General features: G+C 31.4%; 1 protein-coding gene across 1 annotated transcript in view; it reads left to right on the forward strand.

Moving 5' to 3' along the window:
* The window catches only part of LOC139481042 (X-ray repair cross-complementing protein 5-like), a 39740-nt gene that overhangs the window by 13582 nt on the left and 12375 nt on the right, over positions 1 to 13783 (forward strand). The window contains exons 7-13 of the mRNA XM_071264093.1: positions 7621 to 7714; positions 8299 to 8377; positions 9051 to 9158; positions 10060 to 10136; positions 10614 to 10697; positions 12276 to 12372; positions 13035 to 13149. Coding sequence (XP_071120194.1) covers positions 7621 to 7714; positions 8299 to 8377; positions 9051 to 9158; positions 10060 to 10136; positions 10614 to 10697; positions 12276 to 12372; positions 13035 to 13149 — 654 coding nt within the window. The remainder of the gene's footprint in view (positions 1 to 7620; positions 7715 to 8298; positions 8378 to 9050; positions 9159 to 10059; positions 10137 to 10613; positions 10698 to 12275; positions 12373 to 13034; positions 13150 to 13783) is intronic.

Genomic DNA, 13783 nt, shown 5'->3' on the forward strand with positions numbered 1-13783 from the left:
TACTTTATCATGTTGAATTATTTTCTTCTTTTCTTTTTCATAAAACTCTCCATGCTGCCTTAACGAAGTCTCTATTTTTATATGCCTGTCTTTTAGATGGGACATATTATGGTATACCGTTGTCCGTTCGTCCGTTTGTCTGTCCGTCGTACACACTTCGGACAATAACTCAAAAACACTTTCACCAATTTCCATGAAACTTAAGTGAATTGTTTATATCTATTGACGTAAGCTCCCTTTCGTTTTTTTTTAATTTCAGATTTTAAGTTTTGGATTTATGGGGCTTTATTCATAAAAAAGGGGGGATTTTCAACACTTCGGACAATAACTCAAAAAGGCTTTCACCAATGTCCATGAAACTTTGGTGAATTGTTTATATCTATTGATGTAAGCTCCCTTTCAATTTTTATAAATTTCAGATTTTAAGTTTTGGATTTATGGGGCTTTATTCATAAAAAAAGGGGGATTTTTAACACTTCGGACAATAACTCAAAAAGGCTTTCACCAATGTCCATGAAACTTTGGTGAATTGTTTATATCTATTGATGTAACAAATATTACTTAATAAAATCTGATGAAAACATAAAATTTGTAAAATCTTTAGTTCAATTTAAAACATTAAATTTCTTGTAAAAAATAGGTTCCATGAATGTCATACATTTGTACTATTATTGAATGGTTGCAAGGATGAAAGCACATTAGCAGTCCCTGAGATACTAACTGTTCCCTGAGGCATATATCATTTTATGATAACATTTTTACTATCTAAGCTATGGATAAAAATCAAATACTGTTTTTGCATATAGGATGTTTTACTCTTGTTAAAATTGGTTGCAATTGAAATCACAAATGATTCCTTAGCATTGCAGCTTTTTTATAGAGTTCGGTTTCGGTGGAAGGGTTGAGGGAAATAAAAAATGTTAAAAAACATAACTAGTCTACAATAGCACATAATAAGTGAACAAGTGACAACATGGAAATCCGAACATGTGACTAAATATTCCTTAAATGTTAAAGGGTGTCATTTTATGAAAAAAATAAGGAAATCAAGTCTCCTAAACATTTATCAATATGATCATCTTGTGAATATTCTAAACAATAAAAAGGTAATAATCATATCCACCAAATTAAGCACCATTTGAACAACTTTTGCATGCATCTTTGTATAATTTAGTATGGATTCCTTACTGTGTTCAACAGAATCTAACTATGAGCAGTATACCCCAAGAAAATTACCTTCTTTCAAACTACTATAAAATTTGGAAATCAGCCATAGAATTACTAAAACCCATAATCATATATCACTTTCCTTATATTGCATTGAAGACTTCTATGTTATATGCCAATGTTAATGATATTTGTTTTTTATGCTAAATATTGAAAAGCTGAACTAGGTTTAATCATCAGTGTCTTCTTCACTGTAATCACTGTCCTCATCATCAGAAAAATCCTCATTTTCATTCTCAGAAGAGGCCGCCTCATCATCAATGAAATCTTTATCTTCATCATCAATGAAATCCTTACTTTCATCACTTACTTCCTCATTTAGATCATAACTTTCAGTAGAGTCACTTTCACCATCTTCACTTTCCCTGTTATCTTCTTGCTGCTCCTCATTGTCATTATAGTCTTTTTTGCCATTTTTATACGCCCGTCGTCAATGAAATCCTTACTTTCATCACTTACTTCCTCATTTAGATCATAACTTTTAGTAGAGTCACTTTCACCATCTTCACTTTCCCTGTTATCTTCTTGCTGCTCCTCATTGTCATTATAGTCTTTTTTGCCATTTTTATACGCCCGTCGTCAATGAAATCCTTACTTTCATCACTTACTTCCTCATTTAGATCATAACTTTCAGTAGAGTCACTTTCACCATCTTCACTTTCCCTGTTATCTTCTTGCTGCTCCTCATTGTCATTGTAGTCTTTTTTGCCATTTTTATACGCCCGTCGTCTTTCAAACAACGGGCGTATCATGCGCTAAAGCGCAGCCCTTTATTGCTAATTCTCCCATGAATTTGTTTTTATAATCTTCATCCATTATTTTATGATATTTATTTAGCCATTCTATATTCTCTGAATAGAGTGTTTCAAGTTCCTTAAGTGAACTAGTCTGGTGATTGCATTCTGTGAGACATTTTAAACACATGAACTTATCACATTTCTGACAATAGATTGAAATGTCATCTTTCTTGTGAGTTTTCACTGGACATTTATAGGCTTCAGAATTGTTGACCCATCATTAACATTGATGACTTGATGATCTTGGTGGCTTATCTTAGACATATGTTTCTTACAACATGTATAACTTAGTGCTATTAGACAGTTCTGACAAGGATATTGTACATTAACATCTTCTTTACATACTTTGCAATTTATTGGGACTTGTGCTCCTCTTTCTATTGAATTTTGGGCTGAAGATGGGTTCCTTGCTGAAATTTTTTTATTCAAATATGTCTTTTCTGTTGTTTTCATGTCTGATGTTGCTGTAAAAGTTGCTCGACCTAGAGTCAAAGGGTTGCATGGCGTTATCCCTTGTGAAGTGGAAGGCGGTTGTCTGATTTCATCTAAAGTGGAAGTGTAGGTTCTTGGTCTATGTCTGAAGAATGAAGACCAATTTCCGATTCTTTTCCTTAGTCCTTTAGAAATCCTTTTCCTCCTTGAATTTTCCATGATAATTAAAGTATTTTATTTCAGAGACCTGTTAAATCAGAAAACAGTTGATGATCAATTGGCCTAAACTTTATTTCAGCTGTAGTGTGTTTCCAGATCTTTAAATGATTGGATAATTATGTTGTAATGAATATGAGTAAAGTCTATATACACTACCTCTTATATGAGCATTTACCATAAAATCACACAATATCACATAATGGCTAGTGAAATCAGCTTATAAAAATATACTCTAATCATTTATGATTTGTTTCATTTCATGTGATTAACATGATGACACAATCAATCAAAGTTTATTTATAGATGAAAGAGTTGATAGTCATTTATGACATCCCCACGTCATAACTGTAGATACCTATATTTTATGCAAGTATTTTCTCTTTTAGTTTACCATTACAGTTAATTGAATGTAAATGCACCAACATTAGAGACGAGGACATATAGATTCTATGAAAAAATGGGTGGAAAATTACATCTCTCCTTCCTTTTTTGAAACTACTTCATGATTTAAATCAAAATTGTTTTTGAAGTCTTCTTAGAGACACTTTCCCCATTCCTTTTGCATAGAATTAATAAATCTTGGCTGTGTATATACCCCTACATTCAGTTTTAATTTTGCTTTTGATGGACTGTATAAGAAAAAACTACTCTTTTAATGCTCTTCTAGATATTACTACATTTGTTCGATGTTCATTCTGTTGAAATTTTAGATAATTGATCATCTGTAGAAAGTATGTTGGAATGATTCTACTGATGACCAGTGTTGTGATACAGGCTTCTTGAATTGTCTATTTCTGTTTTATATTTTTCTATTCAGTTCTTTTTGCTTTGTTGTTTGGTATCAATTGTACATATTTACATAGGAAAGCAAACATTTTTTATGAAACCTTGTTAGCCAGTCTTTTTCACATAGCCTTGACCTCATTTTCATCTAGTGCTGCACCTCTTTGGATGGGATTAGTCTGGAAGATGAGGTGTGTTACTCAGTAACTGTACTTGAAATTACCAACTATAATTGTTGTAAAGAAATAGTGTAAGATGCAGATGACTGTCTGAGAGACATGGTTGATTGCTTTTATTGTATCACTTACTCTGTATAAGAACGGATACATGTTGTTCTAAAAAGGAGTTGTTTCCCTTTGCAAATTGTTTTAAAATTGAAAATTGCCTTTTGGAAGGTATCATATCTTATATGTGTAGTATGACTTAGACCTGAAAGAATTTCAATGTAAGATAGGAAATACATTTATGTAGGAAACTGCTATTAGTTTTGTATAAAAAAACCACCTTTACAATGTTTATATATTGGAAATATGATGCGTTTAGATAATACTATCATTGTGCTCATTTAACAATGTGTAAGGCCACTTGATAAAAGATAACAATAATCTATTTACATATTTATAATTTTTTAATATAAAATACAAAGTCTGATTTTAAAATCAAAATTGTCCAGATGATGTCTGGCAGTAATATATCAATAAACTGGGACAGCCAAAGTTTGGTTTTAATCAGATTGGTCTTTATGTACTGTAAATTTAGAAATTATTATAAAAGAGAACTCTGATTCTAATATCTGATACATATATTTGTCACGCAGGTTTTCTTAAAATGGCAATAATTAATCTCACATTTTTGTCTATTCTTAAAAAAACTGGTAATTGAAGATGGCAAATCTTAAACTACAGTACTGTATTTCCTTAATTTTCTTTTAAAGTAAAAATAATTAACAAGTTTTGATACACAACATAAATTATCACAATGAATACAACACCTGAAATTGTATCACAAACAACAATAATTTTGACCTTTTTTCAATTTTTCAGGTCCAAAAGATCCTTTTCCTGTAACTCCTGAAAAGTAACGCTTTCCATCACTGAAATTTTTATTTTTATGACAACATTTATCAAACTATTTGGAATAGATTAAGATTTGTCTGAGACATATGAATTGAATCATGACAAATTAATTATAATGAATAAAAAAGACCCAATATCTTGGTTGTTTTAATGTCCAGCTTTGTATTTGGTTTAAGGCTTACAGCAACTAGAAACTTTGAAATGTATGCAAAAGCAAGATTAATTCACTAAACTTGGAATAATAAAAGTGGCATGGGTATCTATTTAACATATACATGTACTTGTTTTCTGTGCATTAAATAGAAAGTAACCCTACAATCTACATCAATAATTGTTCATATTATAATAATAAAAAAAGGACAGGAGTAATGGTAACATAGGAATGAGGGTGATAGGAAGCAGGAATACGGGGAAGAGCTTAAGTAAAATGGGGAAGTTTATTTTGCCAATCATCGTCTTGAAGTTAACGGTGTGTGGGGGTTGGGATGAGTGAATCAGAGATATCTTTTCCGCCCCTTCATATTTGCATTAAGATGAAAAAAATAAAATTCTGTATTTCAAAGCAACAACAAAATTCTATTAGAAACCAGAAAATGTGAACAAAAATAATTTTGCTTTGTGCTTGAAGTATTGTCTATTACTGGTGACAGTGAGCATCCCTTTATTGTTTATATCTAAACAATGGGGGAATTCTATTCCAAGTTCTATTGTTGATTGCTTTTTAAGGATAACACAGTCATAGTTCATGATGAGCAATGTTCCATGGGACTCACTGATTATAAGGTTTCCGTTGAGAGTTGTTACAATGTCTATTGGATCAAACTTTTCCTCTTTCATTCCATGGAAAATCCATTTGAGAAGATGATCTGAGTCTATTATCACTATAATTCCACTTGTCTGAGAGGTCTTATCTATAACACAGATTTCTCCAGTATCATTAGAAGATAGTTTGTCAGGATGTATGAATAATCTATGCCCGATTGGATCAGACTCATAAATCCTAAGTATATCACCACACTCAGATAAAACCATAACTTGTCGTTGACTAGTGTCGGTAATTGTGTAAGGCGGTCCCCCTTTTTCTATTGTACTTACAAGTACTAATCCAGCATTTGTCACATGTAAGGCTGTAGGTATCTTAGGATTATCACTTGAAAATATATAAAAGTCACTAGTCTGTCCATTACTTTTCACCTCTTTTATGCAATTGTTATCTTCTTTGGCAAATAGAACTGTGTTAGATTTTGTGATTGCGATATCATGAAATTTCATATTTTTTTCTTCACTTATTATTTTTTCTTGTTCTAGGTCCACTTGTCTAAAATTTGTATCTTGTTTACTGCTTATTAAAATTGTACAGTCTTGTTTTGATTTTATGGAAGATATTGATGTCAAATCAGTACTGAATGAGTTGATACTTTTGAATTCAATAGAACTAGGAACGCATGGTTGAACTGTTTTCAAAGATCCCGCTAAATGTTTTATTATGTCTTCAAGTTCCTGTCTACTCTGACCTGGACAGAACTGCTTGCTGCTGCTCGGTAACATTTTAGTGGAAAGAAAACTATCTACTGGAAGTTTCAGTACATTAGTGGACAGCTCAGTGACTGACCTCAGTGTGTGAATATCAAAACTTTCTTTCTTATTTTCAATCGCTGAGTTTGTTTTATGCAACATTTTAATTCTATAATCAAGTTTGGTAGCTCTGGTATTAATATCATGTGCACTTGTTCTTCTTTCTTCTTTAAGTTCCTCTAGAAGGAGTTCAGTTCTGCGAGATATTTCTTCTTTCAAGTATAAATCATATTCTAGAATTTTTTGCTTTTCCTCTTCAAATTTTTCTTTATGGAGTCTCATTTCTTTCTGTATCTTTTCTTTCTCACTGTAGCATAAACTTAGATGCTGACTATTGATTTTTGCTTGATGATTCCAAAGTGTTTTTTTCATACTCACACATGCAGCTTCTATTGTCTCTAAAGTGTGTCCATGGTGTGTTTTCCCCAAGCAATCAACACAAATAGTTTGTTTACACTCCCAGCAGTACAGTGAAATACTATTTTGCGGATGGAAAGAACATTTTGTAAAATCGTAAGTTTGCATTCTCTCAATATTATCAAGGTCCACAACCTGATGTTCAAGGTAGAGCTCGTCACGTACATGTCTCTGGCCACAGGTATTACACAGTAATGTTTTACAGTTCAAACATTTCCACCTAATTTTAATATTTTCAGCACAAATTTGACAAGCTTTAGGAACCTGAGCCATTTTTAGTGTACAACTGTTACTTTCAGTCTATGGATTTGAACTATTTTTTAACCAGTGTTTAAAGCAAAATTATGCAACAGTTATCTTTTATTATTTTATCTCAATGCAAAGGTCTCTAACATGATATAAGTGTCAATAGCACATATTCCTCATTGGTGAAATTGTTAGATTGTCTTTGTGCAGAATATAAGCTGGAGGATAAACCCCCACATAAAGAAGACAGGCTTTCACAGGGATCTGGTTTCCTTGTAATTTGAGGAATATAGTACTATTCAATCACTGTCTTTAGTGTTTTTTTAATTCAGTCATATCTCTTCTCTTTATACCCATGTGTCAAACAGTCATTGTGTATTGTGAATCACTTTTTTATCTGTTGTTGATGATAAACAGAGAACCCTTCAACCATAGGGATTAAAATATTTGGGGCAAAGATTGCATTCATACTATCAAACCCCTTATGGGGCTGACTTGCAAGTTATCATCATTCCAGACTTGTATCATTACTATATAGATAAAAAAAAAAAAAAACATTGTTCATTTAGCACATCATTCTATCTACCGAATCCTGTCCATGAAAATTTCAAAGAACTGACTGCTGAAGAGGGGGCCGCTCCCGTCATGCTTCAGTGATTCCCTAAGTCCATCATAGAACTTACAGACAAACTTCATCAGTGTACTGTGAAGATAAATAGGTATTCCAAAATCTTGAGAATTATGTATTAATTAGGATAAAGTTTTGAATTGTTATCTTTAATCGTAGTGTCAAGAAATTGTATTTTTTAATTATAACACAACACTTCATTTTTATCATATTTTTACAGATGGCTATAAGAAGTTTGGTAAAGATTTTGGACACAGTACAGCATTTTCTTTACATGAAGCGCTATGGACCTGCCAAAACATGTTTTCAAACAGGTATAGTTGTCATTTAGAAATGTATTCATAAAACATGGTAATAACAAAGGGTGCAGATTTTTGGGGAAATTAAAAACTTATATTAAAAAATATAAAATGTGAAATCAGTTTTAACAACAACACTTTAGGGATTGCTGTAGTAATTTAATGAGATTGACATGTTTCAATGGCTAGTGCACCATCATCAGAATAAAAACAATACTACAGAAAATTGTGATGAAGTGCAAAATTTGGAAGTGATGAATAATGTCATAATGTTAACATGGTGAGTATAGGTAGAAAGTGAAAGTACTGTGGATTAATTTATTTTTGTGGTCACCAATTTTTTGTGGATTGAGGAAAAATGTATGTTTCACTGAACAGTTTGTCAAAATTTGATTTTGAGATTTTTCCAAAGTCTGCATACAAGCCTATAGAAAAATTGTATTTTGCAGAACATTTAATTTTGTGGTTTACGAGATGTAGGAATGATAATGAATCCGCTGTAGGTATTTAGTAATTTTGAACTTAAATTCTGATCAATTAGCAATTTTACTGTAAAAAAATTAAACATGATGACATTCATTTTTGTTATGTTTTTACAGTACACAGAAAGTTGGATCCAAAAGAATCCTGTTATTTACAAACAATGACAATCCACATGCTGGTAGTCCACAGCTTCAGGTTTGTTTCTTTTTCATTTTCTAGGTTTAATTTTTGACATTATTACCCCTTTTTTTAATATAATAAATATAAAATTTTTATTTGTTTTTAATGTATGTATGTTGTCTTGAAATAGAAGTTCCATCGTGATATAAGTTCTGAGTGGAAGAAATATTCTGTAATATTATTTCTATTGGAACAAATTTTACAGCATTATGGAATAAAGAGTATCATAGGCGGATCCCCCAGGAGGGTTCCCTGTTGGGCTACACTCCCCTTTAATAGGAAAAATTTGGTTGATTATATAGTGAATCACTGTAGCATGACTGGAGTGGGCCCCCCCTTAGGTCAGTCATCGGGCCCCACTGATGAAAAGATCTGGATAAGCCACTGAGTATAGCATATTTGTTCCAACAGAAACATATTTTGACATTGTATATAATAAAGGTTCGGGGGAAGTTCTGTTTAGTCGAACAATTATATGCTGACGGTTATAAACAAAATCTTGTATTTATCTGTATCACCTACCTTAATTAATTATGAAATATGTTATTGAGCTTATAATGGCTGCCAAAGTGTCATCTTTTTGAAAATTATCTTTCATTTTGATTGCTGTATCTGATTGCTTGTATTGTATGCAAAATTTTGTTCTTTTATTTATAATCTCCAATCATTATGAACATTTACATTTTAGAGACAGGCAAGAACAAAAGCCAGTGACTTGAATGAGACAGGAATTGATTTAGAACTCATGCATTTAATACAAGAAGGAGAAACATTTGATGTCACAAAGTTTTATAAGGTATTTTCTTCACAATAGCTTCTATTAAATCACTGATCAAAATAGGGGTCATCCATTATTGTCAACCATTTTCCAAAGTGTACAAAACATCCACTTTTTCAAAATTCTCCCTCTTAAAGTGTACAACCATTTTCAGATTTGATCATTCTTAATAAAAAGATGATCAAGTCTTTTATAGTGTAGTTTAATAGAGAAATTTGCATTGAAAATAAACTTAAACATATCTGACTGTTTTATTTGATGAATAATAAAAAAAAAATGTACTGTAAAAATGTTGATTTTTTAACCACCTCCCCCTAGTGTACTGTAAATTCAGAAATTTTTGCATGCATTTATTATTGCAATTTTGTAAATTTTAGACTAAAATGGGATTTTAATTTTTTTGAAATATTGAGAGAAAAATCCTGTTTAATTCATATAAATACTTTCAAAACGCAAGTTGAAATTATTGCGATTATAACCCTGTCACATTTTTCACAAAAATAAAAAAACATCGCAATCATTTCTGAATTTACAATACGTTTTGTACACTTTGGAAAATGGTTGACAATTATGGATGACCCCTTAATAATGTGTCAATTTTCTATTATTATAGAGGTTCAAATTATAATTATTGCAGTCAATTCTATTTTGATGTACTGTTAGGGTGACTGTGGTTTAGAAATATGGTTATTTTTTCCTAACAGCAGTAAAAGCCTTATCAAACTGTGGTGTTCATTGGCCACCAACAACCAAATCCTCCATAAAAGCCATTGTCATAAAAATATAACTTTTTACATCCAAGTTAACAACTGTTTGAAAAGTTTTGATTAAGCTTATAAATGAAACATTTTTCTGATGCAGACACCCATACTTGGAATTAACTTTTATTGAGTACAAACATTCTTCCCTTCAATTGTAGGATTTGTTATATTCAGCTGATGATGAAATTACAGAGTTACCTGATCCTGCAGAAAAACTGGAGGAGTTAATGTCAAGGTAGGATCAAAGGTCAAGGTTGGGACTATAATGCAATGACCTTGTCCTTCCAACAAATATTTTCCCCTCCTTTTCTCAGAAACTATTAAACGCCATGGTTTCATATTTGATCAATCAGCAACTTTACAGTGATGAAATGTTCTATGTCATCTGTCTGATTCCTATTTAGAAGATACTTCAATTTTGCAACAACAAAAAATATTATTGTTGAAGAACTTAATTTTTGTCACACTTTTCTTAGAAACTAATGAACAGAATTACTTCATATTTGGTCATCAGCTCAACAAGAAGGAGTTCAGTTGTAAGGTATATGAATTTTAAAAATCCATCAGACACCTACTTCCTGATTCTGATACTTTGAATTATGAGTAGGAGTTAGTTTTTGCAAGACAGGGTGTACCTTCTTGCTGAAGTGACGAAGAATAAAATTTGTATGTTATATGGAAATAAAGATTATGTTTCATTTATATTTTGCAGAGTTCGGACAAAAGACCATAAGAAGAGAGCTTTAAGAAGAATTCCATTTTCACTGGGCAAAGGATTGAATTTAGGTGTTGGAGTGTAAGTTCTTAAATGTTATTAACATATTATTGCCAAAATTATATTTATAATTTGCCCCGATTCAAAGATTTACTGGTTTTTATGTACCTTCCTACATCTGCTGTTAAAATCAAAATTGTTGAGGTGAAACTTGACAATCTCAAGCTTTTTATCTAGGAGCAATTTCAGCAGCTTACAATTAAATTGCAAGGAAATTGATTAATTGATGAATAACCTTTGTCTAGAGATGTTATATTATATAAATAGATGATTTTGCCTTTCATACTTCATGTTAAGTTCTGTAACAGCTTACCATCCCATTTCTAACTTTTGTATTTGGCATATGAAAAGGTCTAATGGAATATTATGCCAGACAAATGTATATGCATATCTTGTTGCTGAGATTTTATTATGACAGTGACTCAATTAGAATATAGTATTAATGTATGGACTTTTTCATATTGGCCCTGTAACATGCCCAAGGTGTTAATAATGGCCAAGGATGGTTGTAATGGCCCTGAGGCAACGCCGAGGGCCATTACAACTGTCCGAGGCCATTATTAATATCAAGGGCATGTTACAGGGCCAATATGAAAAAGTCCATATATTGATACTTTTATTAACCAACTATAAAGGCAACTTCATTCAAGAACAGTCTTCGAGTCTCGGATCCAAAATTATACAGCTATCCACAAACTACAACAGGACCAATACAGAAAAGCCCGTTTCATAAAATTTTTATTAAATGGTTTTATTCTTCGATTAAACAAAGAGTGAAAAACTTACCGTGAAGAAGATACAGGAATTTCATAGCTGAACTTCAACTTGTCTTTTCGCATTCAATTTCGCATGGAATTTTAGTCAACATTGTGACTGTCAGATGTAATTTCTGATTTCTCATCCAAGTACTTAATTTTATGCTATTAAAATTCATTTCATCTAGCAAATAAAAAGTAGCTGGGAAGAATTAATCAGACAGTAAAGTCTGCATTCTGAGGAATGAAACAGTGATAATAATCGAAAATCGTTCTCAAAAAAGGCTGTGAAATATTTCCGTTTCAAGTCGTTACAAAACAATGTTAATGAACATCATTTATTAAACTTATTTTTATGATATTAAGTTTAAAAAAGAATAAAAAAATGTCACACTTATTTACAGAAATAAACGACATTTTGTTTTAATCGATGTCCCGTTTCAACTGTTCATAATGCATGACTGTGATTTCGTAATGCACGGGTGTGGTTTGGTAATGCATGACTGAGATTTCGTAATGCATGACTGAGATCTCGTAATGACTGGCTGTAGCAATTTCTCCGTTCATAATGACCAGATGTCGAAATTTTCCTTTTATAAAGCATGGGCATTTCTATACATATTGTAGTAAGTTGGTTAATAAATATGGGTTATATGCATGAGAAACCAATATTCATATTGTCAATTATTTCCTCACAACTTTGTGAAAATTAATAGCGCATTATGAAAGAAGGGAGATAATTCATATATTTTTAAAATGCTTCCAAAGTTTTCTTGCATTTATATTTTACCAATTATTACTATATTACTTGGAGGATTTACATTAACTTATCTTTGCTTTACAGGTACACTCTTGTAAGATCCTGTCCAAAACCATATGGTGTAAAACTGTCAAGAAATACCAATGAAGAATTGAAAACTCACACCAAAAGTTATCTAGAAGTAAGTTTTTTATATGAATTCAAGAAGGCAACTACTATACACTTGTTCAGAATTATAGTGTACAGAAATTACAGTTTGCAGTTTTTGAGTTATTTTCTCTGTGTATGTTCAGCTTTGAGTTATTCCTCCAATGATTATTTATGTTAAGTGATGTAGCCAAAATGTACAAAATTTGCGGTAAGAATAGTAGAGTAATTACCAGAAACTCTGCTTTAATATCTTTGCAAATATATATTGACTTAAGAAATCATATAGGTTGTTTGAATTTTTCTTTTTGCCAATTTTTTTTTATAGCTGATTCATCTACATCTAAATAGAAACACTGGCCAAGAAAAAGTTTTCTGAAATCAAAATATTTAATAATACAAAATTTTTAATTTTTTGACATATGGTGCTTTTAAATGATTTTGCGATGTTTTTATTATTGCGAAAAATGTGACTGGGTTAAAATTGCAATAATTTAAACTCGCATTTTAGTCTTAAATGACATGATCGCAATAATAAATACATGCAATAATTTCTTAATTTACAGTAAATAAATAGAGATTTTTAAGTAAAAATATCCACATTTACTTAGATATTTTTTGGGGAATTTTTTTTATTCATGTTTTAAAACACGGACTTGCACAATAATGTTGAAACTTGTACTTGTATTTTATTAGGATACTGGTGAAGTATTGATGCCACAAGATTTAAAAAAGGCTCAGACATATGGTGGAAGGAGAATTTGTTTTGAAAATGATGAAGTGACTGAAATTAAACGCTTTGAAGAGCCAGGTCAGTCATTTTATTTATGTTCCTATCAAAACATTATTGTTTGATAGTTAAACTTATGTACAACCAACTGTTTTCTGAAATTTTTCTGAACTACAGTTTGCATTCAATGATAAATAGTTTTAAAAACAAACAATGCTGGTCACACAAACTGGGTTTCATTATATAATCAATAAACATCCAGTAAAAGTTGAAATTAAATTGTAGTATGGTTGAGAAAGCTGCCATTTCTCAATATTAAGCTAAGCATTGACAATTATCTTACTTTGGAAAGAATGAAAAGAATTGTCTTATGAAGTAGAATGGACCTTTCAAGAAAAACTGGATGATATTGCATTATGGGAAGTCATTAGTTTAGACATTTTGAGTGGTCTAGATGTCAACATACCTTATCGCTATTTGTCCGGCATTACTGGATATCACACAGGTTCCAGTAAAATTTTGATGTCATAAAACAAAGTATCTGATGCCGCAATGGAAAAGTGATTGTTGTATGACGTCAAAAGTTCAAGCGACCGGGTCAGCCTCGAATAGCAATAAGATGTATACTAGATGCTGCTAAGTTTACAACATAAATACCCAGGATTTATTTATTTTCCTGGAAACCAATTTTCATGGATAGAAGAAAATTTGCATT

The sequence above is a fragment of the Mytilus edulis genome, chromosome 7, assembly GCF_963676685.1.
Source record: "Mytilus edulis chromosome 7, xbMytEdul2.2, whole genome shotgun sequence".
Classification (NCBI taxonomy): domain Eukaryota; kingdom Metazoa; phylum Mollusca; class Bivalvia; order Mytilida; family Mytilidae; genus Mytilus; species Mytilus edulis.